Raw genomic sequence first — 19,813 nt, 5'->3', positions numbered from 1 at the left:
GTTGTTTGTTTGGTTTTTTTTTTGAGACGGAGTTTCGCTCTTGTTGCCCAGGTTGGCGTTGCAGTGGTGCGATCTCGGCTCACCTCAACCTCCGCCTCCTGGGTTCAAGCGATTCTCCTGCCTCAGCCTCCTGAGTAGCTGGGATTACAGGCATGAGCCACCAAGTCCGGCTAATTTTTGTGTTTTTAGTAGAGACGGTTTTCTCCATGTTGGTCAGCCTGGTCTTGAACTCCCAACCTCAGGTGATCCCCCTGCCTTGGCCTCCCAGAGTGCTGGGATTACAGGCATGAGCCACCGCGCACAGCCTGAAAGTAGATGAATTTTAAAGATGCATACAATTAGTAAAGATACCTTAGGTATCTTTAAATTTTTTTTTATAGAAACAGGATCTTGCTACATTGTCTAGGCTGGTCTGGAACTCCTGGCCTCAAGCGATCCACCTGGGCCATCCAAAGTGCTGGGAAAGACGCGTGTAACCCCAGGCTAGACAATGTAGCCAGATCCTGTCTCTACAAAAAAACACAAAAATTAGCTGGTGGCAGGCACCTGTAGTCTCAGCTACTTGAGAGGCTGAGGTGGGAACTCAGGAGGCCGAGGCTGCAGTGAGCTGAGATCGCACCACTGCACTCCAGCCTGGGCGACAGAGTGAGACCTGTCCCAAAAATGCATAAATAGTAAAATTAGTGAGAGTGAATGAGAGATGGGATATGTAAAGGGAGTGGGAGGAGTTAAGGAGTAACTCCTCGGTTTCTGGCTTGTGTAAGAATAATTTCTGTGATTGGTGGGGAAAATCCACCAGAGTTCTGTTAAGTGTTGTTCATTTCCTGTCCCCCGTTACGGGTTACCCCTTCCATCTTAAGCAGGATATTCTACGATCTCTCAGTCTCACAGCCTTGCCCACCAATAACCAGCAGGTGAGCCCCCTCTCCCCAGACCTCTAGATCTGCAAAAGGCAAACTGGAGGCAAGGAAATCCCCAGCTGTGAGTAGCCATTCAATTCTGGTGCTGTGGTAACTGAGTTCAAAAACAATGAGTCTTGTTACCTACCCGTAAAATGAAAGACACCGCATCAGACACCTCACTGGATTGTGAGGCTCCAAGGAGCACACATATTGTTAGGCTCAGTTCGATTCCCTCCAGCCCTCTCCGCCCGCCCGTTTGAAGGCAGTTCCTTATCCCGGAGACAACGTGCAGATGTTCTCTCTTTCCCTCTTTATTTTTTTTAAGACAGGGTCTCTGTTGCCCAGGCTGGAGCGCAGTGGCGCGACCACTGCTCACTACAGCCTCAACCTCCTGGGCTCAACACGATCCTCCTGCCTCAGCCTCCAGAGCGGCTGGGACTACAAGCGCGCACCACTGCACAGGGATTATCATTATTATTTTATTATTTTGTAGAGAAACGGGTGGGAGTGGTCTCGCTATGTTGCCCAGGCTGGTCTCAAACTCAGCTCAAGAGATCCCCCCGCCTCGGCGTCCCAAAGTGTTGGGATTACAGGCGCCTGCCACCGCGCCCGGACGCAGATATTTTCTATGGGCATCTGGAATGGCGTCCCCAAAGCTTGGCGCCGTGCTATGGTCAAGCCGGGTCGGGGGCTCGGGCCAGCCTTCAACACCGTTGGCAGCAATCGGAACGATCAACTGTACCCTCAGTACCGCGACCTCTCCCGGTCCTGCCAATGGCCGGCCCCTAGCCGGTCCCGAGGCCTCGCGAGAGCTCCCGTGGCTACGCCTTCCCCGGCCTCGGAACGGCCTCATCCTTCCTCTTTCCCTGCCTCCCAGCGGCGCTCCACTCTCGGATTGGCTGATTGATCCGAGTCAGTTTTTTTCCTCGCCAGAAAGCGGTTCGACAATTGGTCCTTCTTTTGGCCCCTCCTGCGATGCCCGCGGATTGGACGGCTGAGTCTGGCTACGCGGGCCTCCGCGGGAGCGCGGCCGGGCCAATCAGGGGCTTGGCGTATTTTACAAACTGAGAAAGTAGCTCCAGCAGTACCCGAGAGAGTCAGGAGAAAAGCGGAGGAAGCTGGGTAGGCCCTGAGGCGCTTTCGGTAAGGTAAGGCACGGGGGTCTTGGAGGGAACGAAGGCTGCTAGGTTCATAGGGAGGAGGGCAGTTTGGGGCCCGAGGGCGAAAGAGTAGGCTCGGGGTGTCTGGAGATAGCACCCATAAGAGCGGTCGGTCTTGCAGGCGCCGGGGGCTTGTGGGCGCGTGGATTAGGGCGGAGGTATCAGGAATGGCAGGACAGGTGCCCCGAGAACTGGTTGATCTTTGATCTCAGATTCTGCCTGCCTTCTTCCCCGTCTCAGTTGTAGCCATCATGACCACCCGGCAAGCCACGAAGGATCCCCTCCTCCGGGGTGTATCTCCTACCCCTAGCAAGATTCCGGTACGCTCTCAGAAACGCACGCCTTTCCCCACTGTTACATCGTGCACCGTGGACCAGGAGAACCAAGATCCAAGGGTAAGAGGGGCCTAATGGGGGAAGACAGTAGTCACACCAGTAATGCACCCCAACACTAAACCTCACCTTTTTGTCCCCGCTCCCTCCCCTAGAGATGGGTGCAGAAACCACCGCTCAATATTCAACGCCCCCTCGTTGATTCAGCAGGCCCCAGGCCGAAAGCCAGGCACCAGGCAGAGACATCACAAAGATTGGTGGGGATCACTCAGCCTCGGAACCCCTTGGAAGAGCTCAGGCCTAGCCCTAGGGGTCAAAATGTGGGGCCTGGGCCCCCTGCCCAGACAGGTACCTGTTGGAGCCATGGTAACACGGCCTCCATGGCTGAGTAGGGGACTAGGAAGGGTAAAAGTGGGGTTTTGGGGTTTTGCACTCACTCCTGCTGTCTCCTACTTACTGTGATAGTCCTGGTCCCAGCTCCTGGAAAGCTCTTTGCTCTTAGAAGATCTCCCTTTCCTCCAGCAAAATGTCATCTCGCCAGGTGCCATGGCTTGTACCTGTAATCACAGCTACTCAGGAGGCTGAAGCAGGAGGATCACTGGAGGCCAGGAGTTGGAGACCAGCCTGGATGACAGAGGGAGATCCCATCTCTTTAAAAAATAAATAAATAAATAATAAATATCACTTCTTCTGAAGCCTTTTCCAGTTCCCCATGTCACAATCAGTTGCTCTGTGTTCTCCTAATACTTTGCAGCACTTCTTTTATAACATGTATATACCTTGGCTTGAGTCTGTTACCTGTCTATAGTTTGATGATAGCCTCTTGAGGATAGGGGCTTTGTCTTATTCTTATGGGACCGCAGTGCTTAGAATAGTGTCTTATGTAACATTCTATGAACATTTGGTGACCAGGTGTGGTGGCTCACGCCTGTAATTCCAACACTCCTCCGAGGCAGGAGGATCATTTGAGCTCAGGAGTTTGAGACCAGCCTGGGCAACATAGTGAGACCCCATCTCTTTTTCTCTTTTTTTTTTTTTTCTTTTCTTTTTTTTTTTTTTTTGGAGACAGAGTCTTACTCTATCCCTCAGGCTAGAGTACAGTGGCATGATCTCGGCTCACTGCAACATCCACCTCCCAGGTTCAAGCGATTCTCATGCCTCACCCCGAGTACCTGTGATTACCAGCACCTGCCACCACACCCAGCTAATTTTTGTTTTCTTTCTTTTTTTTTTTTTGAGACAGAGTCTCGCTCTGTCACTAAGCTGGAGTGCAGTGGCACGATCTTGGCTCATTGCAACCTCCACCTCCCAGGTTCAAGTAATTCTCCAGCCTCAGCCTCCTGAGTAGCTGGTACTACAGGCGCGCGCCACCAGGTCCAGCTAATTTTTTTTTTTTTTTTTTTTTGTAGAGATGGGGTTTTACCATGTTGGCCAGGCTGGTCTCAAACTCCTGACCTCAGGTGATCCACCCGCCTCAGCCTCCCAAACTGCTGGGATTACAGGAGTGAGCTACCGCACCCAGCCAATTTTTGTATTTTTTTAGTGGAGACAGGGTTTTGCTATGTTGGCCAGGTTGGTCTCAAACTCCTGACCACAGGTGATCCACCCGCCTCGGCCTCCCAAAGTGCTGGGATTACAGGCATGAGCCACTGCACCCAGCCATCTATTTCTCAAAAAAAAAAAAAAAAAAAATAGTAAGCCAAATTCAATTGAATGAGTCTCTTGCTCACCTTGTACCTCAAAGTTCCTATGCTAGGGTCCCTATCCCCCTCAGCCTTCCCCCCTTCCTTTTCCTAATCCTCTTTCCTTGCAGAGGCTCCAGGGACCATAGAGTTTGTGGCTGACCCTGCAGCCCTGGCCACCATCCTGTCAGGTGAGGGTGTGAAGAGCTGTCACCTGGGGCGCCAGCCTAGTCTGGCTAAAAGAGTACTGGTTCGAGGAAGTCAGGGAGGCACCACCCAGAGGGGCCAGGTAATGAAACAGGATGTGAGGAGACCAGGCTAGGGGGCGCTGAGGGGGGCATCCTGAGCAGTGCTGACAGCCTCTGTTGGTGTCCCAGGGTGTTCGGGCCTCTGCATATTTGGCCCCCAGAACCCCCACCCACCGACTGGACCCTGCCAGGGCTTCCTGCTTCTCTAGGCTGGAGGGACCAGGACCTCGAGGCCGGACATTGTGCCCCCAGAGGCTACAGGCTCTGGTGAGTGCCCTTGAGGGGCTGATAGTTGGTGCTTCTGGGAGCTCCTTCCAGGGACAAAGCTGAGCTCTGGGAGAAGAGGTACCTCATGATGAGGCAAGGGATCCTACTGGGGGAGATGGGGTTGGCGGTGAGGCCTGAGGGTTTGGGGTCCACCTCTGATTCCGTTTTCATCTCTTGCTCCTGTGGATCAGATTTCACCTTCAGGACCTTCCTTTCACCCTTCCACTCGCCCCAGTTTCCAGGAGCTAAGAAGGGAGACAGCTGGCAGCAGCCGGTGAGAAAGGAGAGGGTATGGGAGAAGGTCATCTGGAAAAGAATGAACCAGTGTCTGATACAGGAGTCCCCCAGAGTTGGGGCCTTTCAGGAGCTTTAGGACTCCCCACCAACTCAGGAGGGGAAGCAAGAAATCTGTGATTACCCGGGATGAGCCCTTGGGATAGGGTTCAGGCTTTCACAGCCAGGCCTCAGTGTGACATCAGTTTACTCAAGTCATGGGGGGACAGGGAGGACAGAAATGTGCTATCTCTTTTGTTTAGTGGCTAGAGTATAGACTGTGGCAATAAGTGGGATTTGGGTTTATATCCTAACTCTTAACACTTACTAGTTGTGCAAGCTTGCCTTCACCTCTCTGAGCTTTGGTTTCTTTGTCAAGTGAGAATAACATTTGTACCATCATTAGTTGTCATGAGAATGAAATGAGATGATGTTTGTAAAGCACTTAGCACATGTCAAGCTCATACTTGGTATTCAGTGACTGCTGGCTAATGTCCTTATTGTCATCAGGACTTCAGTAAGCCAGGCCTCAGGATTGCTCCTGGAGACCCCAGTCCAGCCTGGTAAGTGTGTCTGGCTGTGGGGAGAGAACAGGGACAGTTGGGCTGCCTGAAGCAGGGAACAAGACCAGAGAAAACTCAGCAGGCTGGGAGGGAGCATGAGGAAGTGGGCGGCCGGGAGGCTAGGTCAGAAGGAGGAGAAGAGACCTTCTAGATAGGCCAGTGGTTGGCACAGTTGCACTTTTGTCTAAGGAGATGGTCTCCATTTCGGCCCTGTCTCTGCCACTTCCTGCAAGATTTATCTTCCACTCACTGTTTATCCCCAGCCCCTAAGTGCCATCACCACATCCCCAGCCTGCTCAGACGTTCAGATTAATAAGTGTTTACTGAGATAGTGTTGGGTGTTGAGGGGCTGCTGGATGGGTTCCTGTCCCTAATAGTGCAATGGGGCCTATTAAACTAATATACCCCCTTCAGAAGTTGCAGAACCCTGTGCCAAACTTTGGTGGGTGTTCTAGAGCCTACAACAAATGTCCTGTTTCTTCCTAGCTTTCTCTCTCCCTAAAGGAGAACGTGAGGTTGTCACTCACTCAGATGAAGGAGGTGTGGCCTCTCTTGGTCTGGCCCAGCGAGTACCATTAAGAGAAAACCGAGAAATGTCACATACCAGGGTGAGATGCGACTCTCCTGGGATGGTGGGTGGGAGGTGCAGGAGATGCTTGGGAGAATTTTGCTGCAGCATCCAACACTGAGAATTGTAGGTAGAGCCAGGAAGTCCTGGGCCTCAGGATGTTACTGGGTAGGTTTACCCCAGATGCACCCAGTCCCTCTCCGATATGAGACTGACCTCTCTTTATTAGATGTCTGGGGCCTAGGATGAGAGGTCATATTTGTATCACCATCAGATCAGTGCTAAGGGTGAGACAGATCTGACACTTGTCAGCCAAAAACATTCATCCCTTGGCTCCACAAATATTTACTGAGTAGCACCAGCCTACTGAGTGCCAGGCTCTGTTCTAGGCTCTGGACATATAGCAATAAACAAGTTCATATTCTAGAAGGGGGAGACAAGAAATAAACACAGGTATAAAATAAATAGTGTCTCAGATGATGGTAAGTTCTCTCTAAAAAAATAATAATAATAAGGCACTAAAGGGGAATTGGGAGCAGGGGAGTTGGTATTGCAATTTAAAATAGATTGGTCAGGGAACTCTTACTGAGAAGATGATGTTTAAGTGAAGACCAGGGGTTGGAGGAGGAGTGAGATATGTTGATATCTGGGGGAAGGAACATTCCAGGCCAAGAGAACTGAAGAGGTAAAGGCCCTGGGGAGGGAATGTGCCCGGTATGTTTGAGGATCAGCAAAAAGGAGAGGCCAGTGAGATTGAAGCAGAGTAAGAAGAACGGTAGGAGATACGGTTTTAGCGATAACACGATCAGATTGGGTAAGGAATTGTACACCAGTGTAAGTCTTTGGCTTTTCTTGGAATGAGTGGAAAGCCATGGGGAGAGGGGTTGATCAAGAAAGTGACATGATTTGACTTAGGTCCTTTTTTTTTTTTTTTTTTTTGAGATGGAGTTTCACTCTTGTTGCCCAGGCTGGAGTGCAATGGCACGATCTCCGCTCATCGCAACCTCTGCCTCCTGGGTTCAAGTGATTCTCCTGCCTCAGCCTCCGAGTAGCTGGGAATACAGGCATGCACCACCATGCCTGGCTAATTTTGTATTTTTAGTAGAGACAGGATTTCTCCATGTTGGTCAAGCTGGTCTCAAACTCCTGACCTCAGGTGCTCCACCCTCCTCGGCCTCCCAAAGTGCTGGGATTACAGGCCTGAGCCACCATGCCCGGCTTGACTTAGGTCTTAAAAGAATCACACTGGCTGCTGTAGTGAGAACATGATATAGGAAGACAGCCAGGCATGGTGGCTTACTCCTGTAATCCCAGCACTTTGGGAGGCCGAGGCGGGCAGATCACGAGGTCAGGAGATCGAGACCATCCTGGCTAACATGGTGAAACCCCATCTCTACTAAATATACAAAAAATTAGCCGGGCGTGGTGGCGGGCACCTGTAGTCCCAGCTACTCGGGAGGCTGAGGCAGGAGAATGGCCTGAACCCGGGATGCGGAGCTTGCAGTGAGCCAAGATCGCGCCACTGGACTCCATCCTGGGTGACAGAGCGAGACTCCATATCAAAAAAAAAAAATAGGAAGACAAAGGGGGCGGGGATCACTCTTCCACCTTTTTCTTCTTCACAGGACAGCCATGACTCCCACCTGATGCCCTCCCCTGCCCCTGTGGCCCAGCCCTTGCCTGGCCATGTGGTGCCATGTCCATCACCCTTTGGACGGGCTCAGCGTGTACCCTCCCCAGGCCCTCCAACTCTGGTTTGTGTCAACAGCTGGGGGCTGGGCAGGGGCAGAACAGTCTGGCCGGAGATCCTTGCTATGTCTGGGCTTTGTCCCTGCTCAGCCACCCACATCTCTCCCCAGACCTCATATTCAGTGTTGCGGCGTCTCACCGTTCAACCTAAAACCCGGTTCACACCCATGCCATCAACCCCCAGAGTTCAGCAGGTAAGAGAGGGCATGGGGAGGTGGCTGGCATAAGTCACAGCTAGGGGAGAAAGGAGATGGATGGGTACAGGAGAGAGAAGACAGAAGCAAGGGGAGGCTGAGTGCCATCTGTGGGTGTCAGCCCTTGCTGACATCTCACTTCTGTGCCAGGCCCAGTGGCTGCGTGGTGTCTCCCCTCAGTCCTGCTCTGAAGATCCTGCCCTGCCCTGGGTAAGTATCAGAAGCTTCCCCCTACTGAGATCCCTTGCCCTGTGCTGCCAGCCTGGAGGCCCAGGAGTTTGAGGCACATGTGCTTTCTGGGCCAGGCATGGTGGCTCACACCTGTAATCCCAGCACTTTGGGAGGCTGAGGTAGGAGGATTGCTTGAGCTCAGATCTTTGAGACCAGCCTGGGCAACATAGTGAGACCCTGTCTCTACTAAAATTTTAAAAATTAGAAAGTGCTCTCTGGAAAAGCTGCCTAACTCTCACTGCTTCTCTGCTGCCCCTCCTAATGTACATCTAGGGCCTCTCAGTTAGGGGCTACAATCCATTCCTCATGAGGGTGGGACTCAGGCTGGTCTTTCTCCTGCCCCAGCCTGGCTTTCTTGTGTGCCTTGTTCCTTGGTGACAGGAGCAGGTTGCCGTCCGGTTGTTTGACCAGGAGAGTTGTATAAGGTCACTGGAGGGTTCTGGGAAACCACCGGTGGCCACTCCTTCTGGACCCCACTCTAACAGAACCCCCAGCCTCCAGGAGGTGAAGATTCAAGTGAGTCTGTGTGGCCAACAGCTTTGATGTCTATTGAACAGTGACTGGGCTGAGGAAGAGGGAAAAGAGATGGGGGATCAGGAATAGGACAGTGTGGGTAGACTACTGAACGCACATCTTGATGTCACACTGGGGTGCTCTCTCCTACCACAGCGCATCGGTATCCTGCAACAGCTGTTGAGACAGGAGGTAGAGGGGCTGGTAGGGGGCCAGTGTGTCCCCCTTAATGGAGGCTCTTCTCTGGATATGGTTGAACTTCAGCCCCTGCTGACTGAGATTTCTAGAACTCTGAATGCCACAGAGCATAACTCTGGGACTTCCCACCTTCCTGGACTGTTAAAACACTCAGGGCTGCCAAAGCCCTGCCTTTCAGAGGAGTGCGGGGAACCACAGCCCTGCCCTCCGGCAGAGCCTGGGCCCCCAGAGGCCTTCTGTAGGAGTGAGCCTGAGATACCAGAGCCCTCCCTCCAGGAACAGCTTGAAGTACCAGAGCCCTACCCTCCAGCAGAACCCAGGCCCCTAGAGTCCTGCTGTAGGAGTGAGCCTGAGATACCGGAGTCCTCTCGCCAGGAACAGCTTGAGGTACCTGAGCCCTGCCCTCCAGCAGAACCCAGGCCCCTAGAGTCCTGCTGTAGGAGTGAGCCTGAGATACCGGAGTCCTCTCGCCAGGAACAGCTTGAGGTACCTGAGCCCTGCCCACCAGCAGAACCCGGGCCCCTTCAGCCCAGCATCCAGGGGCAGTCTGGACCCCCAGGGCCCTGCCCTAGGGTAGAGCTGGGGGCATCAGAGCCCTGCACCCTGGAACATAGAAGTCTAGAGTCCAGTCTACCACCCTGCTGCAGTCAGTGGGCTCCAGCAACCACCAGCCTGATCTTCTCTTCCCAACACCCGCTTTGTGCCAGCCCCCCTATCTGCTCACTCCAGTCTCTGAGACCCCCAGCAGGCCAGGCAGGTAAGGAGTTGGCTGGGAAGGAGTGTGAACACAAGAGGTCCTCATCTCACTGTGAGCTGCACACCTGCCCTGCCCCTACCCCAGGCAATCCCATGCTTCCACACCTTCCACCCTGGCCCAGCCTGGCTCTCCCTCAGGAAGAGGGGAGGGGCTGCACTTCCAGCCCTGTGCTCCTAATTGGCTTGGCCGTTGGTGGGGGAGGAGGAGAGGACAGTACATGGTGGAAGTATAGGACCCCAGACCCCCCTCTAAGTTTTCCATGCCCCTCAGGCCTCAGCAATCTGGCCCCTCGAACCCTAGCCCTGAGGGAGCGCCTCAAATCGTGTTTAACCGCCATCCACTGCTTCCACGAGGCTTGTCTGGACGATGAGTGTGCCTTTTACACCAGCCGAGCCCCTCCCTCAGGCCCCACCCGGGTCTGCACCAACCCTGTGGCTACATTACTCGAATGGCAGGATGCCCTGGTGAGACTCCAACCCACAGCCCAGCTGTGGCTGCACAGTGAGCCTGATGGGAGGTGGGGAACAGGGACAGGGGGCCACCTGGGCTTCTTCACAGAGAGGTCAGCAGGAAGGCTTGGCTACAGTGCAAGGTTGGCTGAGCTGTGACAAGGTCTTCTCTGTCTCCAGTGTTTCATTCCAGTTGGTTCTGCTGCCCCCCAGGGCTCTCCATCATGAGACAACCACTCCTGCCCTGCCGTACTTCTTCCTTTTAGCCCTTATTTATTGTCGGTCTGCCCATGGGACTGGGAGCCACCCACTTTTGTCCTCAATAAAGTTTCTAAAGTATCCACGTGTCTAGCTAAGTGTCCAAACAGGCCAGCTACTGCTGTCACTCTCCCACTGCCCACAGGATGGCAGTGTCCTCCAGCTCAGAGGCCAGCCCTGGGCTCTTGGGATCCCCCAGGCTCCCATCCAGAAGCCGTCCTGAATCCTGAAAGGGAAGGAGGAAACCCACTCCTGCCTAGCCCACCCCCTTGCAAGCTCTGAGCCTCCCACTCCTGCCAAGCCCACTCCCTCGCAAGCTCTGTAAATATGTTGGTGGGCAATTGGAACCCCTGTTCCCCTTGCTTTTTGACATCAGTCCCACTTAACTTGCAGGAGCCCTAGACGACTCCTTCACCCCCTAGAGCTCCTCTTCTAGAACTCTCTGCATGCATTGGGTAGAAAAGCAGAAGCACCAGACCCAGACCTTTGGACTCTTCCCTTGTTAGGCTGGTGTCTCCCTCCACCTACAGCGTGAGGCCCCAAAGCTCTCCTGAAACAGACCATCCTTCTTCCTCCCCATAGCAGAGTAGAAGCACACACACACACACCCCTTTTCTGCCAGAGGCAGGCCTTGCCTGGAATTAACTAAAACTTTGCCTCTGGCAGGGACTGACAGCACGGTAGGAGCCCTTTAGAGGAATGAGGGAAAGGGTCAGCCACTTTCCCCCCAGTCTATGCACCAAGTTAAGCAGCCACACACAATCCCCCAACCTCACTTTATTAGAAGAGGCAGCAGCAGCTGTAGCCCCAGGGCCTAGTCCGGATAGGGGGGAATGGGGACTGTACAGAATGCGTTTTAAATGCCAGGAAAGAATTCACTGGTTCCTCCAGTTCACAGGAAGGCTGCCAAGGCTGGAGCCTGAGCCTGAAAGTGGAGATGAGGGGACGAGAGGGTGGCGAGAGAAAGTTGTCGTGACGGAGAACCTGCACTACCCTGTCTTAATGTCTTCTCTTGCCTAAATGGGCTCCTCCTGTTTCTGTTATTTCCCTCACAAGCTGCGGGGGCTTCCCTCCGGCTTTCTGGGCCTCTGAGTCCCGCTAGTAAAACTGCTCCCCATCTCTGTACAAAAGAGAAAGCCACGACCTCTGCCCCTATGGGGTCCAGCGCGCACTTGGGTGTGGGTGATCCCTCCGGAAGTCGCTCTGCTCCTCTGGCCGGGTCTCCTCCTCTTCCCGGCCACTTATACCCTTGAGCACCAAGAGTTCGCCCATTTAGGCCGCCTCCGGGAACGGAACGGTCCACCCCACCTCCAGGCTCTCAAAGGGTGGGGTGGCGCCTCGGGTGGGGCGGGCTGGAGGTGGGTGAGGACGGGAGAGAAGGGGCGAGCGGGGGCACGGGGCGGGGCCGGCTCAGTCGGGGTAGATGATGAAGCCGGAGAAGGTGCTGTACTTGTTGGTGTTGCCACCGTGCACTTTCCCGCCGTCCAGCTTGATGAAGACCTCGTCGCCCACGTCCAGGTGCAGAATGACGCTGTTGCTGGCGTAGTCGTAGTTCTGGTCCGCGTCCTGAGCAATGGCGCTGGCCCGGACCTATCGAGGGAGAAGAACCTGCTCATGCTCTGTGTGGAGCTGGGGTGACGAGAGGGGTCGGGGCAGCTGGGCGTGCGAAGGCGGCCGGGCAGCCGCCGCAGGGGCTGGGGAGGACCAGGGAGGAGGGTAGGACATCACGGAGATGCTCCAGCTCTGCCATTCACTAGCTGTGTGACGCGGAGCAAATTCCACGCCTTTTCTGGACCTCGAGTTGATTTATAAAGTGAGGGACAATAATAGAACCCACCTCATAGGGTGTTAAGATTAAGTGAATTACTACATGTGAAGTGTGTTCAGAAGAGTGGTTTGCTTTTTTTTTTTTTTTTTTTTTTTTTTGAGATGGAGTTTCGTTCTTTTTGCCCAGGCTAGAGTGCAATGGCACGATCTCGGCTTACTGCAACCTCCCGGGTTCAAGCGATTCTCCTGCCTCAGCCTCCCTAGTAGCTGGGATTACAGACGCCCACTACCACGCCCAGCTAATTTTTTCTATTTTTAGTAGAGACGGGGTTTCACTGTGTTGGCCAGGCTGGTCTCGAACTCCTGATCTCAGGTGATCCACCCACCTCAGCCTCTCAAAGTGCTGGGATTACAGGCGTGAGCCACCGCGCCTGGCTCAGTGGTTTCCATTCTTAAATTATTTTTAATGCATTTTCAAATTACTATTCTCATTTTAAAAATAAAATTTGTCGGCCAGGCGCGGTGGCTCATACCTGTAATCCCAGCACTTTGGGAGGCCGAGGCCGGCAGATCATCTGAGATCGGGAGTTCGAGACCAGCCTGACTAACATGGAGAAACCCCGTCTCTACTAAAAATACAAAACTAGCTGGGCGTGGTGGTACATGTCTGTAATCCCAGCTACTCGGGAGGCCGAGGTCGGAGAATCGCTTGAACCCAGGAGGCAGAGTTTGCCGTGAGCCGAGATAGCGCCATTGCACTCCAGCCTCGGCAACAAGAGCGAAACTGTCTCAAAAAATAAATAAAATAAAATAAAAATTTGCCTATAGGATAATTTCTAAAATTCTGAACCGGCTGGGACCTCCTGTCAGTCCTCATGGAGGGTTGGCTTCCCCACTGGTGGGGCATAGGTGTGCCTGTGCGTGTGCATAGGGTGCGGGCCATGATAAGGTGCACTGTTGCGCTCTCGCCTGTGGGCGCGGATTTCCCGACCAAGCACCCACTGGTGCCCAGGCGTGGGGGGTCGTCTTCTGCCAGAACAGGGAGCACTTCCTCCCCTCCGGGCTCATGGCGGTCGCTTCGGGCCTTCAGCCCCCCTCTTCTAGAGAGTCCCACAGGGGCTGGTTATTAACTCATTAATTATTCATCATTATTCTAATCACTATTTACCTTCCCCAGGGCCGCAGCGCCCGCGCCGAAGAATACAGAGTGGGAGCTGCGCAGTCCCCTCCCCCTCTGAAACCCGCACGAATTAGTTACACACTGGCCCCCTCCACCTCCTCCCAGATACCCTGCATGGACCAAGCACACCTACTCGGTGTCATATGCAGATAGACACCGCTCTACTCTCACATCGCACTCCGCACTCACACACACTCCCTGACACACATACATATTCTTTCACTCCATGAGGACGCACACTCACTCCCTTTCCCCGGGTTCCTGGGGCAGCCCGGCTGGGATGAGATCCCAAAGCAGGTCTGGGGGCAGGTAGATGCTGCCGCGGTACCAGGCTCCTGCAGGCCTGAAGCTCCTGGGTCGCCACCACCCCCTTCATGCGGGACATCCAGAGGTCACCACTCAGCCCCAACCTCCCTCTGCAGCCTGTGCAGCTCTGGCACCTTCTCCCACCTACCCCACACCTGCGGCCTCTAGTTCCCACTATGTGTGAAATTTTGGTGCTAGAGCTTAGTCCTTGGGGCTATTCCCCGAAAACAGAGGCAACAGTGACTCCAACTGCCCACAAGGGCAGGAAACTGTGGAACCTGGATACTGAGAGATTGCTAGGGAGGGTGTGGGGCCTACAAGACCAGGCCAGGGTCCAAGGCTATTCTACCTGTCCCTTGCCTCTTTCCTCCCCCAAATCCATTCATTCCAGCCACCTGGCTACCCTTGAGCTGCCAAGCCACAGACTGCTGAGGGCAAAGTGGTTCTAGGCCCCCAGCCCTGGGGTGAGCAACAGAACAGCTGATCGGCAGGTGAAGTGAGCAAGCGAATGTTTTCTTCCTTTTATACCTTTTCCTCAAACATCCAACCCGAATGCCCTCAACATGAGAACAGCTGCTGACTTCCTATTGCCTGAGACATGGATTCCATTCTAATTCGAAGGAGCCTAGACTCCAGTTAGTTGGTCCAATGCAAGGCTGAGAGACCCAAAGGCCAGGGGGGCTGCCGCAGAAGAAAGGATAGCCCAAGACAGGACGAGAAAAGAAGCGAGTTGGCAGGGCGAGACACCAAAGACATCTGGTGTTGCCCATAGTTGCAATGTGAGGTCGCAGCTGCAGAGACACTCAGGTTTGAGTCCTGAGTTCTAATTCTAACACCATTCCTACACTCCGTGAGGCCCTAGGCAGAAGGTTTTCCTTCTCTGGCCCCCAATTTCCTCTGTGGGTAAATGAAGTCATCTATCGTTCTTGGCAGCCTCGCGTTCCTGGATTCAGTGACGCTGTTTCGGGGAATAATCTCAGGTTGTGGGATGAGTGCAGGGAGATCTAGAGAGCGACCAGTCTGAGCTGGGTTGGGGGGAGGGGCATCTCACCTGTCCGTTCTTCATGAGGTCGGCCCACATGCTGGTGCCGTCGCCGCCGCGCATTAGCACGTGGTAAGCGAAGAAGTAGACGCCTGGCATGGGGCAAGTAAACTTGCCGCTGGCTGCCTCGTAGGCGTTGCCCACGTTGGTCACCACGTCGTCGAAGCGCAGCACCTCGTAACCCTCGTGGGGCCGCCGCAGGCCCGCGTAGAAAGCAATGCGAGGCACGTAGCGGGCAGCGGGCGCCACCCCGCCGGGACCTGGACCGGGAGGGCCCGGGGGGCCTGGCCTGCCGGGTTCTCCTGGGGGCCCTCTTGGACCTGGTGGTCCAGGGGGCCCCCGCAGGCCTGCTTTCCCGCGCCGGCCCACCTCTCCCTTGGCGCCTGGCGGGAAGGGGGGCACGGAAGCAGGCGCGCCGTCGGGACCAGGGCCACGGGGCCCATGCGGGTCGCACACCATGCGGCAGCGACCCAGCATCTCGTAGTGCGCTGGCCCGCGGGAGCTGTGCACCAGCAGCGGGATGGCCACCAGCAGCAGCAGCACCATGGCCACTCCGACGGCCGCGCCCGCCACCCTCTTGCGGCGGCTCAGCCGCGACGCGGCCAGGGCCAGCAAATCTTCCTCACTCTTGGGCGCAATGGCTGCCGGGGCCGGGGCTCTCCGCGGGCCAGGAGGCGGTGACCCGCCTTGGGCCTGGGTCTGCACTCCCCCGACGGCTGCCCCCCGCTCCCCTTACCCTGCCTCTGCGGGCTCAGCCGCGGCGGTGCCGCTCCCCAAGCCGTCCGTCAAGGGGAGGCCCCTCGTGGGTTACGTCAGGGGCAGCTCCCGACGGTCCAGAGCCAGTGGTCCTCTAGTACCCTCCCGTTCAGTCCTAACGATCCTGGGCACCTGAGATCCGCGGCTTCTCGGACGGCTGGTTTCTTAGGGATCTGAGATGCCTGCTCTCCAGACCGCTGCTCTCTCAGGGATGGCGCGGTGCCTGGGTCCCAGACTGCCCAGGTAGACCACTCCCTGATGGAGAGGGGACTGCTCCCCGCGCTCCGGACGTCCCGGGCTCTGAGCTGCGGGTGCTGCTCACCGGGCGTGATCTCCTAGTAGGTTTTGCGCTCTGCCTCTTGGCAAGCACCGACTCACCTTGCTACCCCTGCCGCGGCCCCAGTCCCTGCTAGAGCCCTGGCCCGCGCCTCTCTCCTGCGGGCGCGGTCCCTCTCCGCCTCCCTAACCTTCCTCCCCTCCCTCCCGGGCGCGGGTGGTATGAGGCGCCGCGCGGCGGGAGCCACTATAAGCGGCCAGAGGCGGAGCGACCCCTGGTGCCCAGAGTGGGAAGTGCGGGGGCGGGGCAGGCAGCGGCCCCCACCCACGTCCTCCCCGCCTCCCCTCCACTCCCCCACTGCCCCTAGGTTCCTTCCCGGCTCTGAGCGGGTTCTTCAGGGTTTCGCGGCCCCCGCTGTATCTTTACTTTCACCCTTTACCCGGAGTTTGGCATTCTCAGAGGCCAGAGGAAACCCAAAACAGCGATGGGATAAAGAGGGGTCAAGATACAAACACGCAGAGAAGACAGGGGTAGATTCCCGAGCTAAAATGAGGGGGAGGGACCTCACAAACAAACAGAAAACAAAATAAGAAGGGCTAGAAAAGATAGAAATTCACCACCCCACGCACCTCAGCGCCCGTGACCGAATAACGTGGTAAAGGATTCAACTGATACTAGTTGGCCTGAACTGGAAAAGGCAAATCTCTAGCCAACCCTACCCCCACCCCTCAGTATTGGGGCGCGGAGCGGAGTGTGTGTGTGTGTGTGGTGTGTGTGTGTGTGTGTGTGTGTGTGTGTGTGTGTGTGTGTGTGTGTGTGTGTGTGTGTGGAGAGAGAGAGAGAGAGAAAATAAGAGAACAGATCAGCCCGGGGGAGCAAGCAAGAAACCGACAAGAAATCAGAGAAGGAGCGACAGAAATCAAAGAGAAGGAAAGCTAGATAGAGATGCAGAGACAGAGACAAAGCTTCGAAAAGAGACGGACTGACAGCCCCAGAGGGGGAGAGGGAGAGACAGAGACAGAGGAAGAGAGACAGAGCCGGGACAGATTGACAGATCGAGAGAGAAATGTAAATGGCGCGCTGCAGAGAGACACCCAGGTCCGTGTTTGGACTCCAATGTGACATATCAACTGTGGGGAAGACGCGGGGGCAGGGCGGCTCTGCCAGCAGTGCTAGGCTCTGGGCCTGTGCATTGTGACAGTGTGCTCCAAAGTGTGGAGGTGGCCATGGGATCCTGGCCCTGTGTGTCCCTGGGTGAGTGCGATTGTGGATTGTGTGTTGTCTTTGTGTATGTATATGTGAGGGCTGTTTGAAGGGAGGTATTTGTATTTGTCTTCCTCCTAGTCCCTCAATTTGGAGCCCACAAATGCCATTTTTCCTAACTTGGGACTGAGAATGAAGGACTTTACTGGACAGAGAGGAAGTCAGAAGACAGCTGTCTTCTCATTTGCCCTGCCCAGCTCAGCCCAATGCCACCCCTGCCCTGGTCCCAGACTTATCCAGTCCCAGGAGTCTCTGCCCCTTCCTCCTTCTTCAAGAGTTTGTTGTTAGATGAAACCCAGAGAAGTTGGATCCCACATAATGGGTATTTGGGGTGGGGGTTGAAGTTGGCCATGCAAATTAATGTAAGTAAAATGCAGATTAGGTGCTAGGCACCCTCCTGTAAGAGGGGACTGTATCTGTCTTTCAGAGCGGCCAAGACATTGCTAGACACAGGCATTGCTAGATCAGAGTCCAGAGAAAAAGCTACTGGCTGCATCCTCTCTTAGGGCCTGGGCCTTCTGGGGAAAATGTCTTGCTCACAGGGACCCCAGAGGCTAGGAAAACAGGTTCTAGGACTGGTAAAAAGTGGGGGCATTTGGAGACCCTGGAGGTGAGCAGCTGCAAAGGCCTCTTAGAGACCAGGATAAGCCAGGACTATCATGTATGGGAGTACATTGTGTAAGATGGAGGGCACAGGGCACACCAGGACATGATTATTGGATGGAGAGTGATTTCCTCCTCTCTTGTTTTCTGTACTCCTTCCTTGCACCCCCGACCCCCGCCTCATAATGATGCTGGGAGAGAGAGGTTCCTAAGGCTGGGCCTGTGTTGGGGGTTGGGGGAGGCCCCTACATGTCTGCAAGGAGTGGGAGAGAAAGGATTGGCAGTCAGTGGGGGAGGGGCCTCCTCCTCCAACCATAAATACAAATTTTATTCAAGGTCTTTGTCACCATTTGTCTTCCTCGGGGGGCTGAGGGCCGTGTCAGCCCTCTGCATGTCTAATTCCGGATCTGCTCCCCCAGGCTGGATGATGGATGGATCAGAGAGCAGGCCCAGGCTCACACCAGCCTCCCCTGCCTGATCCTCTGGCCCCATCCACCCCAGGTCCTGACTCCTCTCCCTCCCTTTTCCCTCCCTCCACTCACCAGAGACCCCTCTGCCCAGCCATGCTCCTCATTCCACTCATTCTACTCACCAAGGTCCCCTTTTTAAGTCCCTCACCTCAGCCCCTTTCAGGTCCCAGTCCTCTTCTCTCTAGAGCTTCCCTTTTCCTCCCATCCCCAGCCCAGGCTGTGAGATGTGGTGACCAGCAGGGCTGCAGGCAGCAGCGGATCTGTGTGGTGGGGGGAGCCGGCTTGGCTCACTGGGAGCTGAGGGGCAAGCTCCATGAATTTATTCATGTTCTGTTGCTCTTTTCCCACACTCTGGAATGAAGCTGCCAGCTCACCAGGTCCTTATTGCTTCCCCTGCAGCTGCCACATTCTGCCAAGAAGGGACCTCGGTGGGGCCAAGGCCAGCCTGTGCACCTGGGGCCAGAAGCCAAGTGTCTGGGCTCGAGGCAATGCTGGGGCCCAGGCCAGGGTCTGGGACAATTTTCCCAGAACTCCTCTGGCAGCCAAACTGGGAAGCCCCAGGGAGGTGGTATGGTTGGGAATGGGAAGTAGGTAGAGAAGGGTGTGCTGCAGGACAAAGAAGGGGCAGTGGAAGTGGGGGGCAGAGTTGGCAGGGGGAGGGGAGAGGAGAGGAAGCCTTTAACAGTTTCCTAGGCTCCCCCATTTAAAGGTTAATGCAGCCTTCAGACAGACCAGTCTGTCCTTGACTCTGCATTAACCTTGACCCTAACCCCAATTTATATACTTGACTCCTCTTCAATCCTAAAATGAATTTTAACTCCATAAACTGACCCTAAATGGAATGCCTCCCTCACCTGTCCTGGAACCCAGGGGCATCCCCAGAATCCCCCCCAGGGCTATAGCTAGGTGTGTGTCAGAGTTCTGAGGACCAGACTTTGGATTAGCATGTGATTAGCATATGATTTGCATGTGATATGTGCCTTCTACTCTGCGGAAGTTTTCATGTTAAAATTTTATGAAGTCTAGTGGAAAGGTCCTGGCTCCTTGAAAGTTCTCTCTTTTTGTTCCTTCTCTCACACTTACTGTCACTGACCCAGACCCCCTCAAGGGAAGAAAGGGGGTGAAGAGGTGAGCAATAGAAGGCCCTTGGGAGGGAAGGCTCCAGCAGCATGATATGCCTGCATCACTTGAACGTGCCTCAGTTTCCTCATCAGTAAGAGAAGAGAAACCTCCTCGCTGCCTGACATTTTATCAAGATCTAAGGAAACACTTTTTTTTTTCCTTGCACTCTCTCCTTCCTCCCCTTCAGGGCCCGTCACAGTGTGGTTCTCCCTACTCATTCCCACACTCTGGCTTTCAACTCCCACATTGAAGATCACATGGATCTGGAAGCAGCCTGGGTTGCCTGGTAGCAATCCTCTAGTATGAAGACAAGGGAATCCACGTGAGAGGACAGGGGACGGCATGGAAAGGGAAACAACATTATTGAGTCCTTATTGTATTTTAGGGCTTTAACATGCAACTTCTCGTTGCATCCTCACAGCACCCTTTAGAGTTAGATCTATTGTCCCCATTTTAAAGATAAAAAAACTGGGGCCCAGAAAGGGGAAATGGCTTGTCCATTATCACACTGTAAGGGATAGTCCTGGAATTAGAGTTATGACCTCCTGGCTTCCTTCTCAGTTCCCTAGAGGAGACAAATGGCACCCAAGGCAGTGGAAGAGTGAGAGAGGCAGGCCAGGAGTGGGCAGTGAGATTTGAATGGCTTCCAGGAGACTTTTGTATGTGAGGCCAAAAGGGTTGGG

The 19,813-nt window shown here is 54.7% G+C and overlaps 2 protein-coding genes and 1 long non-coding RNA gene across 7 annotated transcripts in view; 1 reads left to right on the top strand and 2 right to left on the bottom strand.

The window, feature by feature from the left end:
- LOC109029056 (uncharacterized) overlaps positions 1–3,277 on the bottom strand; it is a 34,206-nt gene extending 30,929 nt beyond the window's left edge. Inside the window, exons 1-2 of the long non-coding RNA XR_002008051.2 lie at positions 3,193–3,277; positions 2,852–3,044 (exon numbers count right to left, since the gene is read on the bottom strand). This is a non-coding gene — a long non-coding RNA (uncharacterized lncRNA). The remainder of the gene's footprint in view (positions 1–2,851; positions 3,045–3,192) is intronic.
- On the top strand, positions 1,833–10,425 carry TROAP (trophinin associated protein). Of its 5 annotated transcripts, XM_019037935.4 has the most exons (15): positions 1,837–2,050; positions 2,303–2,457; positions 2,550–2,742; positions 4,208–4,365; positions 4,454–4,591; positions 4,783–4,865; positions 5,375–5,427; positions 5,914–6,035; positions 7,621–7,749; positions 7,855–7,938; positions 8,089–8,148; positions 8,551–8,685; positions 8,839–9,637; positions 9,908–10,101; positions 10,267–10,425. In XM_019037935.4, exons 2-15 carry the CDS (start codon positions 2,314–2,316, stop codon positions 10,312–10,314), a joined length of 2,340 nt encoding a protein of 779 aa, XP_018893480.3. In that variant the 5' UTR covers positions 1,837–2,050; positions 2,303–2,313; the 3' UTR covers positions 10,315–10,425. The 5 variants fall into 5 exon arrangements, with proteins under 5 accessions (XP_063550084.1, XP_018893477.3, XP_018893480.3 ...); XM_063694014.1 differs by having other exon boundaries at positions 1,833–2,045; positions 8,839–10,101; XM_019037932.4 differs by having other exon boundaries at positions 1,834–2,050; positions 8,839–10,101.
- A 681-nt stretch (positions 10,426–11,106) lies between these two features.
- C1QL4 (complement C1q like 4) lies at positions 11,107–15,895 on the bottom strand. The gene is made up of 2 exons (XM_004053101.2): positions 14,649–15,895; positions 11,107–11,934 (listed from the first exon to the last, which is right to left on the bottom strand). The coding sequence occupies exons 1-2, from the start codon at positions 15,183–15,185 to the stop codon at positions 11,755–11,757; spliced, it is 717 nt and encodes a 238-aa protein (XP_004053149.1). The 5' UTR covers positions 15,186–15,895; the 3' UTR covers positions 11,107–11,754.
- Between the last annotated feature and the right edge of the window lie 3,918 nt (positions 15,896–19,813).

The sequence above is a fragment of the Gorilla gorilla genome, chromosome 10 (assembly GCF_029281585.2).
Source record: "Gorilla gorilla gorilla isolate KB3781 chromosome 10, NHGRI_mGorGor1-v2.1_pri, whole genome shotgun sequence".
Taxonomy (NCBI): Eukaryota; Metazoa; Chordata; class Mammalia; order Primates; family Hominidae; genus Gorilla; species Gorilla gorilla.
The sequence above is the reverse complement of the archived record's forward strand: the minus strand, read 5'-3'. Positions and strand labels throughout refer to the sequence as shown.